Source organism: Heterodontus francisci, chromosome 7 (assembly GCF_036365525.1).
Source record: "Heterodontus francisci isolate sHetFra1 chromosome 7, sHetFra1.hap1, whole genome shotgun sequence".
NCBI classification, from domain to species: domain Eukaryota; kingdom Metazoa; phylum Chordata; class Chondrichthyes; order Heterodontiformes; family Heterodontidae; genus Heterodontus; species Heterodontus francisci.
Genome location: NC_090377.1, coordinates 82,736,515 through 82,762,334, shown reverse-complemented (window position 1 = coordinate 82,762,334; position 25,820 = coordinate 82,736,515). Strand labels below are relative to the sequence as shown.

Below are 25,820 nucleotides of genomic sequence, written 5' to 3'. Positions count from 1 at the left end.
AGATAATTGTTGCCAAGTGCCTGGAACCAGGGACATCCCAACTCGATGGATGTGGGGTGTTTAATGACCTACCGTTAACAAATTGCTTAGTTTTTGGAAATAACAACTTCAATGCCTACACCATTAGTATTTTAGCCATCTGCTTTTGCTTAGAAGTCCAATATTTAAATATACCTGTCTTCCAAATCCTCTCTGTGAAAAATGGTTACAAAATTCCAAAACAGGGCAACACAGTGAATTCTAACTAGGGTTTTGTAAAACCGTGGCATAATCTTTGGAGGTTCGAATCCTACTTCTGCTTTTATATCCCAACCATCATTAATGTTTTTCAAATGTAAAACGAGTTTAAAGCAGCTGCTGTGCCTGCCCAAACTTGATGGTATGAGGCACAAACTGTTTGGAGGTGTGTCTCATTTCATAGAAAGGGTAAACTGAGTGCTACTAGTTTGTAGTTGGAAGCTCGAGTACTGGGGCGATGGAAAACCCGGCGGAGCTTTGTGTTTTAAAAGCAACCTGCACTGCTTAGACGGGAAGTGCCTATGATGTTGCCTTTTGTACTGCTACATTTCTTGAAATGGCTGCTGCCAGCATCACTTCCATCCCTCTCCTGCTGCCCTTGATCCTTTGAAGTTGCTGGAGCAATGCTGGAAGAAATTCAACAACTTTTTCAGAGATGCTAAAAGAAGACTCCTATTCACAGCTCTCTTACTCCCTCCACAGCCCTGAACAACGTTACTGTAATCCCAGCAATAACAAACCTTCCCATCCCATCTTGCTCCTTCAATCATAGCGGCTACTTTCATTTTCACACTCTGTACCTGTTATGCACTCACAACTTCTTTCTTCATGCCCCAGTCCTAAGCTGCTACAGACATCTTTCTATCCCTTCAACAGGCCACACCCTAACACACTTCCACTTTTCTTGCTGGCAGGCAGCAGAAGGGAGATGTCAAGAATCGCAAGAGGGCCATCAGCTATGCAAAGCAATGAAGGAAGCAACCATGGAGATTGTAGGCAACAGGGGGGCCTGGCAAATGGTACGGCTGGAGGATACATCTTGTAGGGTGTTTGGCAATCTTCCTTTTTTTTTCTTATTTGCCACAGTAAATCAGAAGTATCTTGGGGATTCTTTTGGTCTTCGGTGTAATACTTGGGGAAAGCAAACTGTGCCCTCAGGGAAATGGCGGAGATCTGATTGCACTGGACTGGGTTTCTGCCATTTCTGGCAGTTTTATGGCTGTATTGTTTGAAGTGAAAAGTCGAGCTTTAGTAGAGCTATCCAACTAGTCTCAGTCCCCCGCCTTTTCCCCATAGCCCTGGAATGTTTTCCCTTCATGTATTTATCCAATTCCCTTTTGAAAGTTACTACTAACTCTGCTTCCACTATCCTTTCAGGCAGTGCATTCCAGATCACAACTACGTTTTTTTTTAGATTTCTTCACATGGTCTGCATGACAACTTGGTGGTGCACAGAGCTGTCGCTCAGCTGATGTTTTCTCTTGCCACTAAGTGCACATCTCTTTTTTTCCAGGACCTTTGCAAATCTCGGGCATAGCTGCAGCAGAGAAAGAGAATGATGATCCTTCTTAAGCCTTGAAAGCAACAGCTTAAAAATTGAAACCCTGCATACTGTAGAGCATCAGTTATAGGGGTCTACTCTGGGTGAACACTACTAGGTGAGCAGGAGCTAAGGTGGTGAAAAAGAACATAAAAACAGGAGTAGACCATTTAGCTCCTCGAGCCTGTTCTACCATTCAATGAGATCATGGCTGATGTGCAGTTTAACTCCATATACTTGCCTTTGCCCCATATCCCTTAATATCTTTGGTTAATAAAAATCAATCAATCTCAGTTTTAAAACTCACAATTGATCTAGCATCAATTGTCATTTGGGGAAGAGAGTTCTAAACTTCTACCACCCTTTGTGTAGAAAGATTTCCCAATTTCACTTCTGAAAGATCTGGTTCTAATTTTTCGACGATTTGCCCTAGTTCTAGACCTCCCAACCAGCAGAAATGGTTTCTCCCTCTCATCCCTATCTGTTCCCCTTAATATCTTGAAAATCTCGATCTAATCATAGAACCATAGAAAAGTTACGGTACAGAGGGAGGCTATTCAGCCTATCGTGTCTGTGCCGGCTGAAAAGGAAACTAGTCGCTCAATCTGATCCCACCTTCCAGTACCTGGTCCAACTACGCTAGCCGATCCAATCTTTTCTCATAGCTGCAACTTTCAAGCCGTGGCAACATTCTTGTAAACCTCCTCTGTACTCTCTCCAGAGCAATTATGTCCTTCCTGTAATGCGGTGCCCAGAACTGTATGCAGTACTCCAGCTGTGACCTAACCAGTGTTTTATACAGTTCCAGCATTATAATCCCTGCTTTTGTATTCTATACCTCGGCCAGTAAAGGAAATCATTCCATCTGCCTTCTTCACCACTTTATCTACCTGTCCTGCCACCTTCTGGGACCTGTGGACATGCAGTCCAAGGTCTCTCACTTCTTCTTCCCCTCTCAATATCCTCCTGTTTATTGTGTATTCCCTTGCTTTGTTTACCCTCCCCAAATGCATTACCTCACACTTCTCCAGATTGAATTCCATTTGCCACTTTTCTACCCACTCAACCAAACCATTGATATCATTCTGGACTCCACAGCTATCCACTTCACTATCAACTACACAACCAGTTTTTGAGTCATCTGTAAATTTCCCAATCATGCCCCCCACATTTATGTCCAAATCATTAATATATACCATAAACAGCAAGGGACCCAACACTGACCCCTGTGGAACATCACTTAACCTTCTAAATTCCACGGAATTGAACCCTAGTTTCTGTAATCTCTCCTCGTAGTTTAATCCTTGGAGTCCTGACATTCTGGTGAACCTATGCTGCACTCCCTCCAAAGCCAATATATCCTTCCTAAGCTGTGATTCCCAGAACTGCTCACACCACTCCAGCTGTGATCTAACCAGGGCTTTGTACAACTGAAGTATGACTTCTACCTTCTTGATTTCTAGTCCTGTAGAAATAAAGGCCAGCATTTTGTAAACCGTGGAGCAGAGTCAACTCCCCCTTGGCCCCTTTATTCCCTGCACATTCCTGGCCATCATGTGGGACTAAGTCCTCTTAATTCAGGAGCAGGCTGGGTGTTTGGTATATCGGGTTAAAGGAGAGCCACCCTCCACTTAATCCACAGGCTACAGTTAATGGCTTAGTACAAAGAGGAGGAAACTCAGTCCTTTCTTTAACTATCAATTTACTTTATTCACGTTGTTGTACAATGTAAGAATAAGGCTTATACACTTAGACAAAAGCATGCAACTGAAACTGAGTTATACAGTTAATAACAAAGCTAGCTAGAATTGATAAGCACACCCACTAGGTTCCTCTGTCCTTTCCCTGACCTAGTCACAGAAAACAAAGGATAATACCCGAAAAAGGGGAGAGTTGACGCTGGCCAGGCGTTCCGTTCTCTCTCTCTTTTACGTCGTCGCCGCGTTGCTCACACAGGGTCTTCCATTTCCATGATGGTTGGTCTCCGGAGCTTATCGCTGACTCTATGCCCAAAAAGCTCTATTCTTATTCTCCTCCTTATCTTTCCAGAACTGAGCTGTCTCTTTCCAGTTGGTTTAAGCCTGCTCACCTCGTTCGCATCTTCTCCTAATTGGCCCAGGCCCAAAGACCCCGGTATCTCACCGTGTCCAAATAAGGCTCTTTTCTTGTGATCGCTCCTTTGTCTCATAAATTAATTAGTTCAAACTGGTTTTTTACCAGCACAGGCCAGTGTCTGAGCTCCAGGTTACGACAGGTCACAAACAATCCAGCAGTTTGTAACTGATTCTGTATTTCTTGCAGCCCCTGGCCAACATCTCACCCCTCATGATCCAAAGATACTTATCTTAGGATCATCAAGTTTCCCTGCTCTGTGAACCATTCCTGAGAACGTCATTGTCCTCCAATGGGTGCGCAATACTGTTACATATTAAAAAGATACATTTATAAAACATAGTATATACAGTTGTTTTGGTTTTTTTTTTACAGTTTTTGTTTCTATTGATAACCGTTCCTTCTGTTTCATCATAGCCCCATCATCCAATCTTTGCAAAATTTCATTTTTCCACCTTCAAAGCTGATATACATTGAGTACACAATTATTAGCGCACATAGAATCACTATGACAGCAATATGTGATACAATTCTGACCCTTGGATGTATTTGAACATTAGATCCCCAATTCCAAAACTTACTCCAAAACCCTGAGTCACGCAACAGTTCATTTGCCTTGTCGGCGTCAGTTCTAATTGTTTTAGTGTGTTTATTCCATTGATGAATTATCTCTTTTGCCTCTTCTGCTATTGTGCCAATCCGCTGTCAGGTGTGGGATGGGTGGTAATTCGGAGGCAATATATTCCCGTACCTCTTGATCTGTATCAGTACGTTGGACCGTGAGATTCTCCTTGATCACTATCCTCTTTATTGGCTTAGGCAGTACTTGTCCACCAACAACCAAGTTGAAGGTAACATTGTGAATGGCTACATTGTGTCCCTCCAGAGGGCACTGTTTCCATCCCTTGTTGTAGTTCGTAGCAGCCGTGGCTATGTAATACGTTTGCCCCACAAGGGCATATTGTAAAAAGGTCTGGTTATTAACAGGCAAAATGGACAGTGAACAATTTTCATAGGTGCTGAGCCCGCAATTTGTAAGTTTCTGTCTCGTTGTCTCTTCCGGACAGGCCCAGTGATTCCCCCCTTGATGACATTTTGACAAATCTACCCCTTTCTCAACACCATCCATTACAATGGCATGAGATGGTGGGTTACATAAAGATATTCAAATACCCTCCTGGTACTTGCCCACGTTATGGACTCTCTTTAAAGGGTAGGTCAAATTGCTTCCGTGTCAGGGAATATGAAACACTGCCCCAGGATAATATCTTCCTCTATCCTCATCACAGGTACCTCACACTCTGTTCGTTAAGGTCAAACTTCTGTTCCCTTCGGTATACCCAATGTTCTTCTCGCGCATGCCAACCCATCCACTCCCGCATAATACAAATTTAAATCTTCTCGTTTTCCTTTGTTGGTTCGAACTATCTTGATCTGCCGAGCAAAGTTGTTCCTGGCCACAGGATAGTCTTCCCGCGTCGACATTGCTTCAGGCGCGTTCATTCGTCGTGACAGCTCCGATGCGGGTTCACCTATAGTCTCAAATATGGTCAATCCAATAGCAATGCAATGTATCACCCTCTTCATTGTGGGCTGGACATGTAATATACAAGTGTAATTTCTGCTCTTATTTACAGTTTCTTTCTTATCCTATTTTAAGTCCAGTCTTTCCATACACTGAGCCAGACTGTCTATATCTTGTTCCCAATTTGTTTCTGATTCTAACCGTCCATTTCTTCTAGTCCACTTACTTCCCCTGTTTTCTTTATTTTTCTTTCGTTTTTGCCCTCGATTTCTCTATGTATGTGGACGTATAACATCAGGTTGTCTTTCAAACACTTCCGCTTGGATCCGCAGTTGATCCTGCTCTTGATCTCCCTGACCTTCGGTTGGAACATCGGTAGCATCAAGCATCACATGCCAACTGTGATTATCTTGTTTTTCTCCTACTATCTTTTAACTGGTTAATGTGATACCAGCCACACTTATCTGGTGCCGTCAATACTTTGTATACAGATGGACTAGCTTTATCTACTATCTCATAGGGACCGGTGAACTTTGGACTCAAGAATGAGGTGGGCTGGTATATTCTGATCATTACCATTACCCTTTGTCCGGGGCTCAACTCTATCGGGCTGGCTTTCGCATCGAAATAAGCCTTGCTTTGCTGTCTCCTCTTCCCTTGTTGGTGAGCTGCCACGTAATTTGCTTCCCTCATTTTTTCTACTAGTTGTTGCACTCATTTCTCTGATATAATACTGTCCACTTCGGGTTCGGACAAGTCCAAACCTACCAACCCCTCCATTCCTCTCATGTCCCTTCCTGTCATGAGTTTATAGGGAGTATAGCCTGTTGATGAAGCTGCGGTATTCCTGATTACCATCAACACATAGGGCAGAACGACCTGCCAGGTCGTCTTGTGCTGCTGTACCATTTTAGCTGTCATGTTTTTCAATGCCCGATTCATCCTTTCCACAATCCCACTAGACTGTGGTCTATAGGGTATGTGGAATTTCTGTTTAACCCCAAAGAGGGTCATTACATTTTGCATTACTTGGGCTGGAAAATGTGTTCCCTGATCTGATTCTATGCTTCGGGGTAAACCCCATCGAGTGAATACCCTTTCTAACAGAATTTTTGCGGTGATTTTGGCAGTATTTGTTCTGGTTGGGAAAGCTTCCACCCATTTGGTAAACGTGTCTACTATTACTAGAATGTACTTAAACCCTCCTGGAGTGGGGGGGGGGGGGGGGTGGTAGGGGTCCTACATAGTCTATTTGTAAATTAGTCCAAGGCCCTTCTACTGGTCTAGTATGTCGGAGGGCCCCTTTCTTGACATTCCTGTCGGGGTTATGTTGTGCACAGATCAAACAATTCTTGATGTAGTGTCCCACGTCACCTATCATTCCAGGCAACCAGCACACCTCCTTTATCCTTTCCAGGGCACTCTCTGTCCCTTTATGTCCCCATAAGTCATGGTACCAGTGGATTATTTGGTGTCGTCCCCCCTCTGGCACTATGAATTTTCTTTCACATAAAACCACTCCGTCCTGAATATAGACCCCCTTGTGCTCTTTGTATGTGTCTGACTCTACTCCTATCAGTTTTTTCAATTCTCCATCTTTCTTCTGCTCCTCTGTTAAATCTATTACCTTAACCTGTTTCCCTTTCTGTTCCCCAATGTCCTGAATCAGTGGCTGCCATTCCTGCCCACTAACAGCACCTTGTTTGGCTAGCTCATCCGCTTTCCCGTTCCCTTCCGGAGTAAGTTTTGAATGAGCTTTTACCTTCATGATCCCATATCCTTTCCCCTGTGCTCTTTCAAAGATGTATCTTAATAATGGGGCCGATGGAAGGGGCTTTCCATCCGCTGAGACAAAACCTCTCGCCTCCCATAAGGGCAAGTGTTCCGTGAGGCTATTACAGACATGCATGCTATCAGAATATATAACTGATCCGGGCGGGAAGTATTCTGGGTGGCCAACCACATATGCAACGGCTGCCAGTTCTGCCGCCTGCGCGCTCATGGTTTTAGGCAATTTTAAAGCTGCGCTAAACTTTAGTTTAGTTTAGTTTAGTTTAGAGATACAGCACTGAAACAGGCCCTTCGGCCCACCGAGTTTGTGCCGACCATCAACCACCCATTTATACTAATCCTACACTAATCCCAGATTCCTACTACATCCCCACCTGTCCCTCTATTTCCCTACCACCTACCTATACTAGGGGCAATTTTATAATGGCCAATTAACCTATCAACCTGCAAGTCTTTGGCATGTGGGAGGAAACCGGAGCACCCGGAGGAAACCCACGCAGACACAGGGAGAACTTGCAAACTCCACACAGGCAGTACCCAGAATCGAACCTGGGTCCCTGGAGCTGTGAGGCTGCGGTGCTAACCACTGCGCCACTGTGCCGCCCACTTTTCCTGACCGTGTTCATCTTCTACATTCCGCACCCAGTTTTCCTTGCCATCCTGTACTGATGAGGAACCATCCACAAAAATTTTTAAGCGGGGTTCTTCTTTTTCCTTTGCATCTTTTCTTTTGGTCTCCGTTGCTTTTTCCAATTCAGTCCTATCCCCTCCTTTTTGTTTTGATACAAATGGTCCCTTGGGATCATTTGCTATCATGACTTGACACTCATGTTTCTCTCCTTGATACACTAGGTTGTCTGCCAACATAGTGGTAGTTTTTACTCCTTTTATGCTTATGTTTCTTCCTTGCAACAATAGTGTCCACCTAGCAATTCGGTTCTGACTTACTGACCTGTCTTTGATCCTACCTTCTAATAGTAACTGTACGGGGGTATGTTCTGTCAATATTGTAAGTGAGTTCAGTCCCACTATGTAAGTAAAATACTGTACTGCCCAAAAAACTGCTAACAAATGTTTCTTGCACGTCATATACCCCTGCTCTACCGGTGAAAGCATACGCGAGGCATACACTACTGGTCTCAATTTCCCGTGTGTCTCCTGTAACAGAACTGCTGAGAGGGTGGTGTCTGTGGTAGCTACCTCCAATGAAAACGGCTCAGTTGGATTTGGGGTTTTCAGAGCAGGCGCAGCAGCTAGTGCTTGCTTTAAATCTGAAATGGCCTGTGTATGTTCAGTTTTCCACTCACACGCCACATTCTTTTTCAATAGCTCCGTTAATGGGGCCGCTTTTGTAGCGAATCCATCAATGTGGTCCCTGCAATATCCCACCAAACCCAGGAAGGATCTCAACCCTTTTACAGCCTGCCGGACAGGGAGTCTGCCAACTGCTACTACCCTTTGTTGGTCAATTTCTCTCTTTCCTGGAGTCAAGATCATTCCCAAGTAAGTAACCTTCTGTTTCATAACCTGCGCTTTTTTAGGGTTTATTTTTAGTCCCAATTCGTGTAACAATTGTAGTAATTCACTTAGTAGCTGATAATGTTCCTGTTCCATTTCCGTTTGTAGACGTAAGTCGTCTACATACTGCACCAGACATTCAGGCTTTGAGAACCTTTTTAACCCTTCCCTTGGATGTTGGTGAAATATAGATGGGGAATTATGAAATCCCTGTGGCCGGGCGGTCCATGTATATTGTTGTCCTTGAAAGGTAAACGAAAATTTATATTGGCATTCTTTCTCCAGTGGAATAGACCAAAAACCGTTACTTATGTCTAAAACCGTGAACCACTGTGCGTCCTAATTCTGTTTAACTACCGTCTCTGGGCTAGTTGCTACAGTGGGGGCCGTTAACGGGGTTACCTTATTTAATTCTCGATAGTCTATCGTTAGTCGCCAGCTACCATCCGGTTTCCTCACCGGCCAAATAGGCGAGTTGTTAGTGGAGGCTACCGGTCTTAGTATCCCTTGTAGCAGCAAATTCTGTATCACCTCCTCTTCTGCCTGTTTCGGAAAACCATACTGCTTCTGTGGTTTGGGGTCTGGACCCTGTATACACACACTCCCGGTCATTTTCCCACAATCATGTTTATGTCGAGCAAATACTACTGAATTTCATGTGATAATTTGTTGCACTTCACTATCGCTACTCATTTCTTCTTGTCTTGTCCACAGTTCCCTGAATGTGCATATCCTATCCTGGTATTCCCCGACCGGAACAGATGTGTGATCTATACTACCCATGCCCAAGGGCATTTGCCAAATCGCGCAATTAACAGGGTCAAAACAGAGTCCTGCTTTAGCCATATAATCACACCCTAATATATGTTCTTGTTCTCTGGGTAACTGAATGAGAACCAGTGAGTGCTCTATTGCTACGTTCCCCCACACTGACTTCCAATGGTACGCTCACATATCCCACTTGTGAATGTCCTGTGAATCCGCTTAAAACAAGTTTACTTTGAATTTTCCAATCTACTTTACTAACATTGGTGGTGTTTACGGTGGTTCGGGATCCTCCAGTGTCCCAAAGGAACGTGACAGGGCGGCCTCCAACCCTGCCATTCACTAGGGGTCTCCCTGTGTTATCCCACCGCGTGTCACACACCCATAACGGAGAGGCCTGCGACCGTCATTTGGTTCAGGGTACAACCCCGAAGACGGTGATATCTCTAGTATATCATATTGAGGATTTGACCTATTTGGTCCTTCCATGGGTAGGCTCTGGCGTTTGTTCTGGCCTCCTCCCCGACCTATGTTTTCTCGTCTTGGGTTTGGACATTCTCTTTTGAAATGTCCCTCCTGGCCACAATTATAGCAGTGGGTCGGCCCGCCCAGAGTTCTCCCTGTTCCTGGGACGGATCCTCTCCCAATGCCTCTACCCCTTCCTGCTGTCTGAAAGGCTGGGTGGGGTGCCCCCTGTGCAGTTCCCCTCCTTTCATTTCTCCAGGTTATTGTCTGATCTTTGACAGGCATTGCCTTTCCCCCAGGGGCCTTGGAGAATTTTGTTGTTTCCTTCTCCCATGCTCGAACTGTCCTCCTGAGTACCCAAGCCTCTGTGTGCGTGTCATCAGAGGATCAAATTGATCTAGTGCCCTTCTTGACTCCTCAGTGCCAAGCAACACCAGCGTTCTCAGCCATCGGTTTCTAATCTCTGGCATTGGATTGGCTCTATCTAGGTTTGCGCCATATACACCTTGAAACACCGCCCAGATGCTGGCTGCAAACGCGACAGGGTGTTCACCTTTTCTTTGATAGCATTTCGTTAGCGCCTGCACTGGGTCCCCTCTGTTAGCGCCCATGACATTTAATACTTGTTCTTTTAAAGCCTCATTTGTGCCTCTACCGAGTTTTTGCTCCTCCGGTAGGGCGGAGTGTATGTGTGGGTGTAGGCACATTATAATTAATTTTCTTTCTTCAGCATCATCTAAGCCGTGTATTCCTCTCTGTTGACTGACCGCTTGGAACAGCTCCCTAGGATCATCCCCGGGTGCGCACGTCCCAATGTCTTTCGCAATATCCCTCAATTGCTGTACCCCCATTGGAGTGGAATATGTCATACGCGGGCCAGCTGCCACCTTGCCATCTGCCCCTATCGCTGCCCTAGTGGTCACAAGGGGGGGCCATGGGGGCCGATGGCTTCTTTGGCTCTGGCTCATATGCTGGCAGAGGATCCTTGGGTAGAGGGTCTCCGTCATCATGGCCGTATCTAGTCGCTTCGTCTGCTAACTCATTCCAATCTATGCCCCCTTCACCGTTCTCACTTCCTTCGGGTGCAAAAGCACAGATTATCCCTCTCTGCGTGGTTAGCTGGTCTTGCAGTCTCGCTATGTATTTTTGACACTTTGTGTGATCACCTGTATTAATTTTTTCCTGAGCTGCCCTCTGAATCACATTCATGGCAGTTTTTAAATCACTACATTGCTGTTTCCATCCTTACACCTCAGCTTTAGATGCTTGGGCTTCTCCCTCTCGCCTACTTTTTTCTGTAAATAGTTTTTCACACTGTAACTGATATTGGTTCATATGCATCAAATCCGCACTTCTCTGTCCCTGCAAATCAGTTACTTTTTCACTAAGGCGGGCTGCCTCCTCACTGAGTTTTTAATTCTCTTCCTCTAGTCTGTTCTGCTCATTTTTAGCCTGCTGTTGGCATTCTATCCATTCCTCAAGTAAACAGCCGATAGCTACTGACTTCTGTATTTTAAAAATTTCCTAGCTGACATCTTTGCTTGTGCAATCTTCCAAAGGGCTTCCCCTACGGGTTTTCCCTTGTCGCTAGTGTGACTGGCATACTCTCCGTATTGCAGCCACTTCCCTATTACGTATTTTTGGAGGAATCCCTTCCAATCAAAACAATCCAAGTCTCCAGGGTCTGGAGAGTCCCTTTGTTTGGTCATCTTATGTTAGTAGCTACAAATTAACCCCTAAGTTCCTATTCTCTCTGTACATTGCCAATTCGGTTCGGCTCGAGTCTCCCACTGATTCAACAGAGAGATTTATCCTCGAGCCCACCCAGGGACGCCAATTATGTAAACAGTGGAGCGGAGTCAATCCCCCTTGGCCCCTTTATTCCCTGCACCCACTTGATCCTGGCCGTCACATGGGACTAAGTCCCCTTAATTCAGGTTCAGGCTGGGTGTTTGGGGTATTGGGTTACAGGAGAGCCACCCTCCACTTAATCCACAGGCTACAGTTAATGGCTTAGTACAAAGAGGAGGAAACTCAGTCTTTTCTTTAACTATCAATTTACTTTATTCACATTGTTGTACAATGTAAGAATAAGGCTTATACACTTAGTTAGACAAAAGCATGCAACTCAAACTGAGTTATACAGTTAATAACAAAGCTAGCTAGAATTGATAAGCACACCCACTAGAAAACAAAGGATAATACCTGAAAAAGGGGAGAGTTGACGCTGGCCAGGTGTTCCGTTCTCTCTCTCTTTTACGTCGTCGCCGCATTGCTCACGCAGGGTCTTCCACTTCCACGATGGTTGGTCTCCGGAGCTTATCGCTGACTCTATGCCCAAAAAGCTCTATTGTTATTCTCCTCCTTATCTCTCCAGAACTGAGCTGTCTCTTTCCAGTTGGTTTAAGCCTGCTCACCTTGTTCGCATCTTCTCCTAATTGGCCCAGGCCCAAAGACCCCGGTATCACACCATATCCAAATAAGGCTCTTTTCCTGTGATCGCTCCTTTGTCTTGTCACATAAATTAATTAGTTCAAACTGGTTTTTACCAGCACAGGCCAGTGTCTGAGCTCCAGGTTACTACAGGTCACAAACAATCCAGCAGTTTGTAACTGATTCTGTATTTCTTGCAGCCGCTGGCCAACAATTTCTTTAACCTTTTTGATTATTTTCAGTACCTGTTCTTGACATTTTAATGATCTATGTATCTGGACCCCCAAGTCTCTTTGGACCACCATTGTTTCTAGCTTTTCACCATTTAGAAAGGACACTGTTTTAACCTTTTTAGGTCCAAGTGAATGACCTCACCTTTGCCTGCGTTTAAATTCATTTGCCACAGTTTTTTCCCATTCTCTTAATATCAATATCTATATGTACTTTTATGCTTCCATCTACACTGCTTGCAATGCAGCCGATCTTTGTGTCATCGGCAAAGTTGGATATGTGGCTTTCTAACCCATCATCTAAGTCGTTAATAAATATGGTGAATTGTTGAGGCCCAACACAGATCCTTGCGGCACACCACTAGTCACATCCTGCCAGTTAGAGTAACTATCCATTATCCCTACTCTCTGTCTCCTACTGCTCGACCAATTTCCTAACCAGGTCAATAAATTGCCTTCAGTTCCATGGTCTTCAACTTTAGGTAACAGTATCTTATGAGGGTCTTTATCAAACGCCTTCTGGAAGTCCATATAAATAACATCCATAGACATTTTCCTGACCAATACTTTAGTCACCTGTTCAAAAAACTTCAGTTAGGTTCATCAGGCATGACCTATCCTTTACAAATCTATGCTGTCTCTCTCAGCACAGCTGAAAATTTCCAAGATGTTCAGTCATGCGAGCCTTAATTATAGACTTTCATAATTTCCCAACAACAGATGTTAGGCTAACTGCTCTATAATTCCCTGGTCTCCCCTATCACCTTTCTTAAACAGCAAAGAGGCCTGTACAGTTTTCCCATTTAAAGGAATGATTCCTGAATTGAGAGAACTTTGTAAGATTATTAATAAAAACTAAAAATGCTGAAAATATTCAGGTTTGCCATCACCTGAATATTTCCAGCATTTTCTGTTTTTATTTCCGTTTTCCAGCAGCTGCAGTATCTTGCTTTTTGAAGATTGTAGCTAGGGCATCTGCAATCTCCCACTTCCTTTAAAATCCTGGGATTTGTCACTCTTTAGTGTCATAATGTTTCTCATTACTGTAATTTGCTTATGTCAATTTTGGTGAGTCCCGATCCCTGATTCAGTATTAGTTTCTTTGAGATATCTGGCATGCCTACAAGGACAGGGGCAGGAGATGCATGGGAACACCACCATCTGCAAGTTCCCTTCCAAGCCATACACCATCCTGACTTGGAAACAAACGCCGTTTCTTCACTGCTGCTGGGCCAAAAACCTGGAACTCCCTCCCCAACAGCACTGTGGATGTACCTACGCCATATAGACTGCAGCGGTTCAAGAAGGCAGCTTACCACCACCACCTTAAGGGCAATTAGGGATGGGAAACAAATGCTGGTCTTGCTAGCGATGCACACATGACATGAATGAATACAAAAAAAATGCTGCTGTTCTACTATTAATACTGACGCAAAGTAGTCGGTCAACATGTCTGCCATTTCCTTATTTTCACTGACTTACTATCTGTTTTTGAGAGGCCCACATTGCTCCTGGCCACCCTTTTTTTCCTAATATAATTGTAAATATTTTTGGTATTGATTTTGATATCCCTTGCAAGTTTGTTTTTCATACTCCCCTGCTGTAGTTATTACTATCTCTTTTGTAATCGTTTGCTGTTCTATGTATCTTTTCTATTCACCAGGATCCATGCTATTTTTTGCATTTTTGATTGCTTTTTCTTCTAGTTTTATATTGTCCCTTACCTCTTTAGTTGTTCATGGCTGTTTTTTCTGGCAAGTAGAGCTCTTGCCCCTTAGAGTTATAAACTAGTTCTGGGATGGTAGCATAGTGGTAATGTTACAGGACCAGTAATTCCAGAGGCCTGGACTAATGTTCTGGAGACTTGAATTCAAATCCCACCACGGCAGCTGCGAAATTTAAAATCAATTTATTAATCATGCTGGAGTCATACCTAGCACAATGGAAGAATATTGTGATTGCGGCAGGCCAATCACCTCAGCCCCAGCACATCGCTGTAGGTATTCCTCAGGGTAGTGTCTAGACCCAACCACCTTCAGCTGCTTCATCAATAACGTTCCTCCCATCATAAGGTCAGAAGTGGGATATTTTCTGATGACCGCTGATGATTGCAGAGTGTTCACCATTTGCAACTGCTCAGATACTGAAGCAGTCCGTGCCTACGTTCAGCAAGGCCGGGACAACATTGGGCTGATAAGTGGCAAATAACATTTGCACCACACAAGTGCCAGGCAATGACCATCTCCAACAAGAGGGAATCTAACCATCTTCCCTTGGCATTCAATGGCATTACCATCGCTGACTCTCCTACCATCACAAACTGGAAGTTACCATTGACCAGAAACTTAACTGGACCAGCCATATAAATACTGTGGCTACGGGGTGGGTCAGAGGCTGGGAATTCTGTAACAAGTAACTCACCTTTTGACTCCCCAAAGCGTGTCCACCGGTCTACAAGGCACAAGTTAGTTCTCCACTTGCCTGGATCAATGCAGCTTAAGAAGCTTGACACTATTGAAGACAAAACAGTCTGCTTGATTGACACCCCATCCACCACCTTAACATTCATTCCCTCCACAGGGCACAGTGGCAGCAGTGTGAACCATCTACAAGATCCACTTCCCAAGGCTCCTTCAGCAGCACTTTCCAAACCTGTGACTTCTGTCACCTAGAAGAGCAAAGGCAGCAGATACATAAGAACACCACTATCTGCAATCCCCTCTCCAAGGCACACACCATTCTGACTTCGAACTATATCGCCATTTCTTCACTGTGGCTGGGTCAAAATCCTGGAACTCCTCCCTAACGGCACTGTGGGTGTACCTATGCCATCACCTTCTCAAGGGCACTTAGCGATGGGCAATAAATGCTAGTCTTGCCAGCGATGCTCATATTCCAAGATGATTTTTTAAAAATTAAATTATTTTTCTGAGCACCTCCTACTGATCTTGTGTCATTTTACCGAGTAACAGACTTGGGCAGTTTATTATGGCAGTCTCTGTCTCATCGCATTGAAGTCAACTTACCAAAATCTAGAATCTTTGTAGCTGTTTCACCTTTCTCCCTTTCGAACACTACGTTGAACTTAATCATATTATGATCGCTATTGCATAAATGTTCACGCAGCATTAGGCTGTTAACTAAATCTGGCTCATTACTTATTAATAAATCTTATATAGTGTATCCCCTTGTTTTATTCTGGACATATTGTTGCAGTAAACTATCCTGGATACATTCAAGACATTTACTACTTCCTGACATGTGCTAGTCTGGTCGTCCCAATATATATGCAAGTTAAAATCCAGCATTGAAACCACTCTGCCTTTACTACATGCTTGTCTAATCTCAGCATTTATACAATTTACCACTTCACGGCTACTACCGGGGGTGGGGGGGGGGAGGCTATGCACAACTCCCCATTGGCGCCTTCAATCCTTTTCTATTTTTTAATTCTACCCCAAAAATCTCCACTGCCTGCTTACTTCTCATTATATCCTCTCTCATCACTGAAGTGGTTTTATCCTTAATCACTCTGGCTATTCCTCCCCTTCAACCATTTTCTGTGTCTTTCCTATAGACTTTATAACCTGGTATATTTAGTTACAGTCCTGACTTCTTGTAGTCATGTCTCAGTAATAGCTACCATGTCATAACCTCCAAGTTGAATTTGCACTAGCAATTCATTCAATTTTTTTTTTTATACCACATCCGTTTGCATATAGAATGCTATTTGAGCCACATACCCTAACCTGTCTTTCAGCTCTAAGTTTTTACTATAATAATATATTATTTTTACTAATTTGTTTCCCAGTTCTCTTTCCTGGTGTAATCACGTTACATTTATTAGTTTTCTCTTTACCTGTAGTGCCTAAAGCACAATTTCTGACAGTTATTCTACTCTCTTCCTTTTCTATTATTGTTGAATTATTAATATCTTTTTCCACCTAACCCCTCCCAATTCCCTCCCTCCTATCCCCATTCACCAATTTAAAGTCCTTTAAAGCCCCATCTATTCTTTCTGCTAGGACCCTGGTCACCATTATACTCTCTGTTTCTTGTCACTCAGCCAACCTCTTATCCATGCTGTCACTGTTCCTTTTATTCATTCCATGGGCTTCAACTTTGCTGGAAAGTCCATATGCGGCATTTTATGAAAAGCCTTTTGGAAGATCATGTACCGCCACATCAACTGCATTACCCTCTCCAGCCCTCTTTGTTACCTCCACAAAAATTGAATCAAGTTAAATAAACAGAATTTGCCTTTAACAAATCTGTTCGAGCTTTCATTAACTAATCCACACTTGTCCAAGTGACTGTTACGTTTGTCTGGATTATTGTTTTATTTTTATTTATTTATATTTAGAGATACAGCACTGAAACAGGCCCTTTGGCCCACCGAGTCTGTGCCGACCAACAACCACCCATTTATACTAACCCTACAGTAATCCCATATTCCCTACCACCTACCTACACTAGGGGCAATTTACAACGGCCAATTTACCTATCACCTGCAAGTCTTTGGCTGTGGGAGGAAACCGGAGCACCCAGCGAAAACCTACGCGGTCACAGGGAGAACTTGCAAACTCCACACAGGCAGTACCCAGAATTGAACCCGGGTCCCTGGAGCTGTGAGGCTGCGGTGCTAACCACTGTGCCGTCCCTTTCTAAAAGCTTTCCCACCAAATTTATAACATTAGCACTTTCCTAATGATGCTCTCAGTTTTGTGATCACTCTGCAACCAGGGGCAGATGTTGGTCTTAGTATCCAAATAAGATGCCAGGGAACCCAACACTTCAAAAAGCAATCTCTTCCCTGAATACCCTGCATTCAGCGTTGGTTTACCAGGGCCAGTAACTGGGGAAGTGGCCGCCCTTTCTGCTACCGTCTCGCTTTGGCCCCACTGTCAAACAGCAAACAGCTGGGGCTGAATTTTACAGGCCCCTCGACGCCGCGGGTCGCGGCATAGGGGCCGGTAAAATTCTGCGGGGAGAATATTACTGGCGGTGGGGTTCCTCAGTGCGGCCCCCCCTGCCGCCTGGAGGCAGACCTTCCATCTCCATATGCAAATGAACATTAGTAAGATGTAAATATACTTACCTGCAGGCGGCGGCCATCCCATGCCGATTTGATGGCTGCCATTCATGCTGCGTGTGCCTTGGGAACTCCGCACAGAGTTCTGAGCTGAGGACCTGGTGGGGAGGGGAGGAGTAATAAAAATTTCAGGGCAGAAGGGTGGAAGAGTGGGGAAATCAATTTTTATTGGATGTGAGGAGAGTGGGAAGGGGTTATAGGCCAAATGTTACAGGTTTCGGGGGTAAAGTTCGGGTGGGGAAAAAGGCATGTGTTGGTCATTTTGGGCATTAAAATAACCATGGATGGTTTGGGGAAGGGCCTTCCACATCTTTCTTATTTTTGAATAAAAATTTAACATGGCTGCACCTTTAAAAATTAAAAATAATTCTGAGGGCTTAAAGCCCTTTAAAACTGGTGCTGGTTCCTGTGCCGTGGTGCCGGGCACGGAGGCCACCCCTACATGTCATTGAGAGTGGCTGCTCCGCCTTCAGTATTATATGAGCCCCCGTGCGAAATATTGTGGGGGCTCCTCGGTGGCCCTTCCGTGTTGGAATGAGTGGAGAGAAGCTCATGCAGGGTGCTTTGGATAATCCAGACATTATAACCCTTGAGGTCCTGTTCTTTAATTTAGCCCCTAGTTTCTGGTACTCTCCAAACAGGACCTCTTGCCTACTCTTCTGTACGTTGTTGGGCCCAACATGGATCACAACAAATCTATCCTACCCATCCCTCTCCAATATCCTTTCAGGCTGTTTCAAGATGTCCCTTACCCTGGTACTAGGTAGATAACATACAGGGTTGGAATTTATAATTCCGCCACCGTAATCAGCGGCAGACAAATACAATGGCGGTTCGCCTGTGTGGACTGCACGTCGCAGAGCCACTGTGATATTCAGCGTGGTGGCTCGTTTAAATAGCCAGGGCCGACTGCCCACCCCGATGACGTGGAGACAGCGGGCTGTCCGTCCCCGGCCATGGCATCTGCTGCGTTTGCGCAGGCACTGACGCCATTTTTAAAGGGCTTCGAGCCCTATATTTCAATTTAATTATTTAAAGGGAGATTGATTTTAAAAAACTAAATAAATTGATCTTGCCTTTCTCCCTCCCCCCCCCAATAATGTTACATTTAATTACTTGTACTCTTTCCCCCCCCCCACCAAAATAAACACTTAACTTGTGCATCTGACCTTCTCCACCTCCCCACCGCGTCCCCCCTGCCCAAAGTGCATCGACTTTACAATTTATCCCTTCCCACCATCCCCTACACCAGTGAGATGACTGTGACCCTGCTTCCCCCCCACCCCCCAAACTGAAAAACCTACCTGCTCCGTCCTCCCCGCCAGTGTTTTGGCTCGGTACTCCGGACGGGAATCCGAAGGCACGGAGTGCCAGCCACCGGCACCAATATCTCACCGGGACAAACGGCAGAAGCGAGAAGTAATTTATTCCTGTATTTAAATTAATTTACATTTTTAAATTTGGCTCCCGTCGCCGATCAGCATCTGGTCCGCCACGAGGCCTCGCGGTCACCGGCAATATCGGACTGAGCCTTCCCTGCATCGAGGCCCATGGTGGGCCTCAGCCGGAGGCATTTTCTGGCCCCCCGCACCACGCCCTCTGACATTGGGGGTCTGTAATATTCAGCCCACGAAGTGGGACTCTCTGCTGCTTACACAGGATTCTATCTGTCCCCCTAATTATTGAATCCCTTACAACTACCACATTACACTTCCCTTCCTCGTCCCACCTTTGCTCATCCTCCTGCTCCAAAGGTTCGCATTCTGGCTGTACTTCCAACAGTCTTTATCCTTACCCTCACAGGTAACAAGTGCGTTGTACCTGTTGAATAGCATCAGTTTCTACGGATCAAAGAACAAAGAACAGTACGGCACAGGAACAGGCCATTCGGCCCTCCAAGCCTGTGCCGATCTTGATGCCTGCCTAAACTAAAACCTTCTGCACTTCCGGGGACCGTATCCCTCTATTCCCATCCTATTCATGTATTTGTCAAGATGCCTCTTAAACGTCGCTATCGTACCTGCTTCCACCACCTCCCCCGGCAGCAAGTTGCAGGCACTCACCACCCTCTGTGTAAAGAACTTGCCTCGCACATCCCCTCTAAACTTTGTCCCTCTCACCTTAAACCTATGTCCCCTAGTAACTGACTCTTCCACCCTGGGAAAAAGCTTCTGACTATCCAGTGTTCAGTGTATCCCTGTTTTCTGTCTCACCTGGTTTCCCCTTACTCTGCATGCTATTGGTCGCACCAACTACTTTTTAAACCTGCATCTCTCTAACAGGTGTGACCAAAATCTGGAGCAAACAATCGATATACTGCTCTTCCTTCCTTATGCACTGGAATGTCTCCAACCTGCTCTCCAGCTCAATGACACTAAGCCGGAGAAATTAGAGATGGAGACCTCTACTGCCAGTGCGTTCACTCAGCACAATCTCACCGTCCACAAACTGCAGTCCAGACAGCCTGTTCTGCCATATCTTAATGTAAATTATTTATATTATTTGTAGCTACTTTTTAGTTTGTAAGTTTTATTTTTATTTTTCCATGCATTAACTTGCACTAAGCTACTAAAATACTGGACAAAAATTTTAAACACTGCCTCAAGCTTACACGAACCACTACAAGTATTGGAGAAAAAAAGCAGCACCCCCTTCCCCTTGTCACAAATTCTTACCCTCACCAAATCCCCAACTTTTACACTCTCTTTACCTTGCACTTCTGTTATGACCACTCTACGTCAGCAGATACTCTTTACTTTACAAGGAGGCTTGTTGCAGCAAAACGTTCCCTTCTAAATTCATGGTAGTTTTTTTTTATTAGTTTATTGCTTTCCATGTATTCTTCCACATTAGTCCCTAAAACAGTTTCCATTATGTGGCATGTTGCTGTTTGATCAATGAACCTGAGATTGTCAACGTTTACTTTGCCATTCTTTTTAAAATAGCTGCTAACCAAGGAGTACGTCATGACATTGTTATTACCCTGCTCATTTCCTTGCTAGTCTCCTAGGATATGCCATCTGGCCGGTGGGATTTGTTAGTCTTAATCCCTTAATTTATAGAGTATTTATGCTACACTGGTTTCAAAATCCTCCAGGATACTTGTAGTACAAGGTTCGGAAAGTAAGTTAGTGTTTTTCTCTGACAAATTCTTCTCGAACATGCACATTTAATATTTTAACTTTTATCTTTAACAATTTCCCCTTTATTCTTCTACTGTTCCTAACAAATTTCACAGGATATTGGTCACAGTAAGTCACAAGTGTCATGGGGATTCAGTTGGTCTTCTGCTTTAATATTTGAGGAAAACCAGCAGAGCCCTCATGAGAATGGTGGAAACCTTATTGCACCGGTCCAGGTTGCTACCATTTCTGGGAGTTTCCTGGCTGCATTGCATGAGGTGGTAAGTCAAGCTTATATGATCCGCATGCCAAAAAGTATTTTTGCAATTTACAATTCTTAAAAAAAAAAGAAAAAATAAAACGAATCAATTTATGCTTTATACAGTTAAAAAGTATGAATAAAAAAGGGTTAATGCTGCAATTTTTGTTTATGTGGAATAACAAAAATAATTTTGGCATTCAGTTCATAGCCTTTCAGTATGAGATGATTGTGTAGTGCTAATGTCACTGAACTAATAATCTGAAGGTCTATCTGGGGGCATGGGTCCAAATCCCATCATGGCAGCTAGTGGAATTTAGATTCAATTAATAAATTAAATTTAAAACAATCTGGAATTGAAAGCTAGTCGCAATTGTGGTGCCATGAAGCTACCATTGTTGTAAAATCCCACCTGGTGCACTGACGTCCTTTAGGGAAGGAAATCTGCCTTCCTTACCTAGTCTGGCCTACATGTGACTCCAGATCCACAGCGATGTGGTTGACTCTTAAATGCCCTTTGAAATGGCCTAGCAAGTCACTCCATTGAAAAGGGCACTTAGGGATGGACAACAAATCCTGGCCTTGTCAGCGACGCCCATGTCTCATGAAAAAATTAAATAAACTTCACCAAGCCGAGCACTCAATTTTGAGCACCTTTAATGATTTTGACTACACTCCGTCACCTGACAGATTATACCAAAAGTTTATGCCGCAGCTAATTTCTATTAATTCACTCGGTTATTCCATTGATGTCTATCATCCTAAAATCAAATATTTTTGTTCTAGTAATTGCAATTTTTGAGTTGATGATCTTGAAATGCAGTGGATGCTGGAAATCTTAAATAAAAACAATGGGCTGAATTTTGCGAGCACTTCAAAGATGGCGGAGTGCACGAATGGGATTTACTCTGCGGAGCCGCAGCAATATTAAATGTGCGACTCATTTACATGGCCGGACAGACCGCCCTCCCCCCCCCCCCCCCCCAATGACGTGGGAGGAGGTGGGCAGTCCATCCTCAGCAACGGGCTCTGGCACCATTGTGCAGGCGCCGAATAATAACTGAAAGCCTTGGTTATCCAGTTCTACATCTTTTAATTGTGCACTTTGTATGATGTGAAATCTTGCTGTGGGACAGTGATTAAATTACAGCCTTACAAGAAGCTAAATGCTTTGTCAATCAGTATTACTAAAAAATGGACTAATTGACTGTTCATCTCATTTGTTTCTGTGACGTTGATATGTGCAATTGGGTGTGGTGTTTATCTCTATCCAACAGTAATTATATCTCAAAGGTGATTCATTGTTTGTGAAGTGCTTTGAGACATCCTGGGGACATGGTTTGCTTTATAAATGAAAGCTCTTTCCTTCTGGGAAAACAAATAGCTGCAGATAGTAATATTTACAGAAATTAGAACAAAATCAATTAAATATTGCAGTATGGTTTCTATAATTTAATGCTTATTTTTACGAGGATTTCCATTTTTTTGTTAAAACTTGAGAATCTATATTTTAAAACTGAAAAGGGATTCCATGGATGCTGGAATCTGAAGAACCTGAACTTTGGGTGTTTTTCTTAAAAGAAGTTACAAGAAGGCTTGGACTGAATGTCAACAAGTTTTACTGGAAGCACCTGTTCGCAGAGAACCCAGTAAGGGGTTGTGTTTTGACCTGAAGAGCCATTTGCAAGGAAGTGACAAGCCAGGATTTATCGATGTCACACAACTTGCCTCTGGAAAGGTTTATAGTTTCATTTTGAACTATTAAAAACAGGTAGTTGGAGTTTGCTTATTGACCTGCCAGGAGAACAGAAGAAGATCCAGCCAGCCTGGCTTTCTCTTGAAAAGCAAATCTTGTGTCAAATGTGGTTCCTGTTGCATCCTGTATTTGAAGAAACCTTGCATCTTTGAAGGAACTTTGCATCGAATGTGTGAGAATTGAAACCTTTGTTGCTGCACTCCTGGGCCTGAGTTTTACTAGAACGCCGCAAATTGCAGCGGCGCACTTTGAAGCTGCGGCTGTTGCTGAGCTCCCGCAATATTTTGTGCAGGGGCTCATTTAAATGGAGGGCAGAACACCACCTCTGATGGCGTAGAGGGGGTGGCCGCTCAGTCTCCAGTAACGGCATCTGGCGCCACTGCGCAGATGCCGGTGCCATTTTTAAAGGGCTTCAAGCCCTGACATCTTTTGAATGTTTAAAGGGAACATGATCTTTAATTTAAATAAAAGCATTAACGTTCAGATCAAAGACCCTCTTACACCCTCCCGCCCCAATCATCAAACAGTACATTTGTTACCCTCTTTCCCCCCCCCCCCCACCACCCCTGCAGAAAACCATTTTTGCCAGTCCCAGTCTCTCACCCCCAAACTTTATGGTTTTATAATCTTTGCCTTTCATCCCCTTCCCACCATCCCCTCGGCCAATGGAATCGTTTTTCTCTGCTTCCCCACTCTCCAACCTGAAACTTACACTCCTCCCCCCTCCCCACCATTGTCTCGCCTCAGATCCCCAAATGGGGATCCGAAGGCACTGGACTTTCAGCCACCAGCCAGAATATCGGCGTGGGACGGCCACCCGGTCCAGCTAAGTTCATTAACGTTTATTTGTATTAATTTTATTACGCAAGTGAAGGCTCCACCACCGTGCGGCGGGACCGGGGGATTGACACAGCGAGGTCTTGCCGCTGCTGGTAAAATGTGACGGGGTCTTCTCGGCATTGGGGGTCGAGGTGGGCCTCTCGTGGAAGAATTTTCTGTCGGAGGGCTAGTAAAATTCAGCCCCTGATGTCAGACCTATGTAAAGCCTTCTGTAGCTGCATCTTTCTGAAAGCTTACCCAAACTGATCTTCAACATTGCCTGGAAAGAACTGCTCTCAGAAGATTCTATTGACAGCTGCCTGTTCGCCTTTGGGACACCTCACCAAAACAAAGGTCTTCCATATCTTTTCAGTCTAAGTGTTTTTTTATTCCTTCTATTTCTTTGTAACAGCTGTAAATAAAAATCCCTTTTTTTTGGTTAACTGTGTATGTGCATGAGGCCTAGGATAAAATAAGGGGTTTTAATATTTCCATTTGTTTGTATGTTTTACTTCATTATTAGTTAGGACTTGGTTTATAATAAACGGATAATTTAGTTGTTTATTAAACAAACCTGGTTGATGTGCTTTATTCTGGTGGAAAAACAGAATATCTGATTGACGGTTTCGCTAAGTTGGAAATTTTAAATATGTTGTGACCTGTGGAGAAGTGGGACTGAATTAACAGTGCACTCCTCCCGCCTTGGTCATAACATTATGAAACACTCAGATTTGTAACATAAATTCTGTGCGATATTTAACATAATAATGTGGGGAAAAGAGCAGTGAAATGGGATTGGATGGCTCTATTGTGAAACTAGCACAGTGGGCTGAATAGCCATTCTCTGTGCTGAAATATTTATGATTCTGTGTATTAATTGGCCTGCTGTAGTGATATACAGTAGGTGTACAAGCTCCATGCTACCACTTATGTAGTCTGTATTTAATACAGTTAAAGAATTAAAAATGGTTATATAAAATGTACATTATATAAAATGAATACACAATCATTTTGCAATTCATACAAACATTTTTTTAGTCATGTACCCAACCTCCTCCTGCTCCATCCCAATCTGAACCCCCTGCTTCTTCCCTCCCATCTGTTTTCATCTGTGAATGTTGTAGCTGCCTTTGCCCAACCTTGATAATCGTCGTAGATGTTGGCTGCCGTCTTGTATATGATCTGGGCTTTAAAAAAGGCAAACATTATAAACTTAGTATATCAGTAAAGCAATCTGTATGAGATGTATACAGAAAGTTTCAGTTGTAGAAAAGAGACACAAGAGAATAGAGGCTTTCTGAAAGAAGGGAAGAACAAAAGTGAGCTATACAGGAGGACACAGTGATAATAATGGGTGAAAGTGTGAGAGAGCAAAAGCTGAAAAATTGAAGACAGAGAGAGAGAATAAATAAGAATGGGAAACCAGCAGAAAGACAGTTATCTTTGTGACCAATGCAATGTGAGATAAAATAATATAAATCATATAACTCATTGATCTGTAAATGGCAAAATGTCTTCCTGAAAGTGATGCTATGTTTTTGATACAGGTGACGGTAAAGTGATTTCTCAACATAAGACAGAATTTGTGGAGCTGAAAGAAGTGTTTGCTGTAAAAATGAAACGTCGACGATCTGCAAGACAACAAAAAGGAGGAACTCTGTTAGGAATCACCATCTTTGTGTGTTCTAAAAAGGGACAAAATAAGCTCAAAGATCATGCTATTCATCTAAGCAATTTAAGTGAAGACTACTGTAACATTTGGTTTAAATATTTGAAAGATATTCTGAAAGGTAAGTAATGAGACTCAGTATGACAAAGATATAAGTTATGACAATTATTTTGATGCAATGTCTATTTACATAGTGAGTTGGCCAGTTTTAGAAAATGTGACAAAATTAAATATGTCATAGCTGTTGCATATTTTGTTCACTCATCACCAAAGCAGTGAAGAACTGTAATGGTTATCTAAACATGTATCTTTCTGACTGTTCATATGGTATAATTTCATGAAAATCAATTATCAAACCAGGAAAGTCTCCTAAAATATATCCTAGTTAATTAGTCAAAAATCCTACAGTAATGATACAAAATGCTATTGTGCTTTTAGATTCTAAATTCAGTGTGTACTACATAAAACAGAAGCTCAACAGTTTGCAGTCTGAATTATGAGTTGTTGTGCAGGTGATAAGTGCTGCTGTGTTCCCTTATGTGCTCCATGCTCATTATTCTGCCCTCTATCTGAAGCTATTGCTTCACCTTCAGAATAGGACTTGCTATTCATAGAATTACAGAAAGAGACAGCACAAAAGGAAGCCATTCAGCCAATCGTGCCTCTGTTGGCTTTTTGTTAGAAATATCCAATTATTTCCACTCAC

At 43.6% G+C, this 25,820-nt stretch overlaps 1 protein-coding gene across 4 annotated transcripts in view; it reads left to right on the top strand.

Annotated features, from left to right (window-relative positions):
* The window catches only part of cerkl (ceramide kinase-like), a 244,244-nt gene that overhangs the window by 52,791 nt on the left and 165,633 nt on the right, over positions 1–25,820 (top strand). For 3 of the 4 annotated variants that reach the window (XM_068035551.1, XM_068035548.1, XM_068035549.1), the window contains exon 2: positions 24,993–25,235. The exons of the other annotated variant lie outside the window; for it this stretch is intronic. In XM_068035551.1, the coding sequence (XP_067891652.1) occupies positions 25,061–25,235 (175 nt within the window). In that variant the 5' untranslated portion in view covers positions 24,993–25,060. The remainder of the gene's footprint in view (positions 1–24,992; positions 25,236–25,820) is intronic. 4 annotated transcript variants of the gene reach the window in all.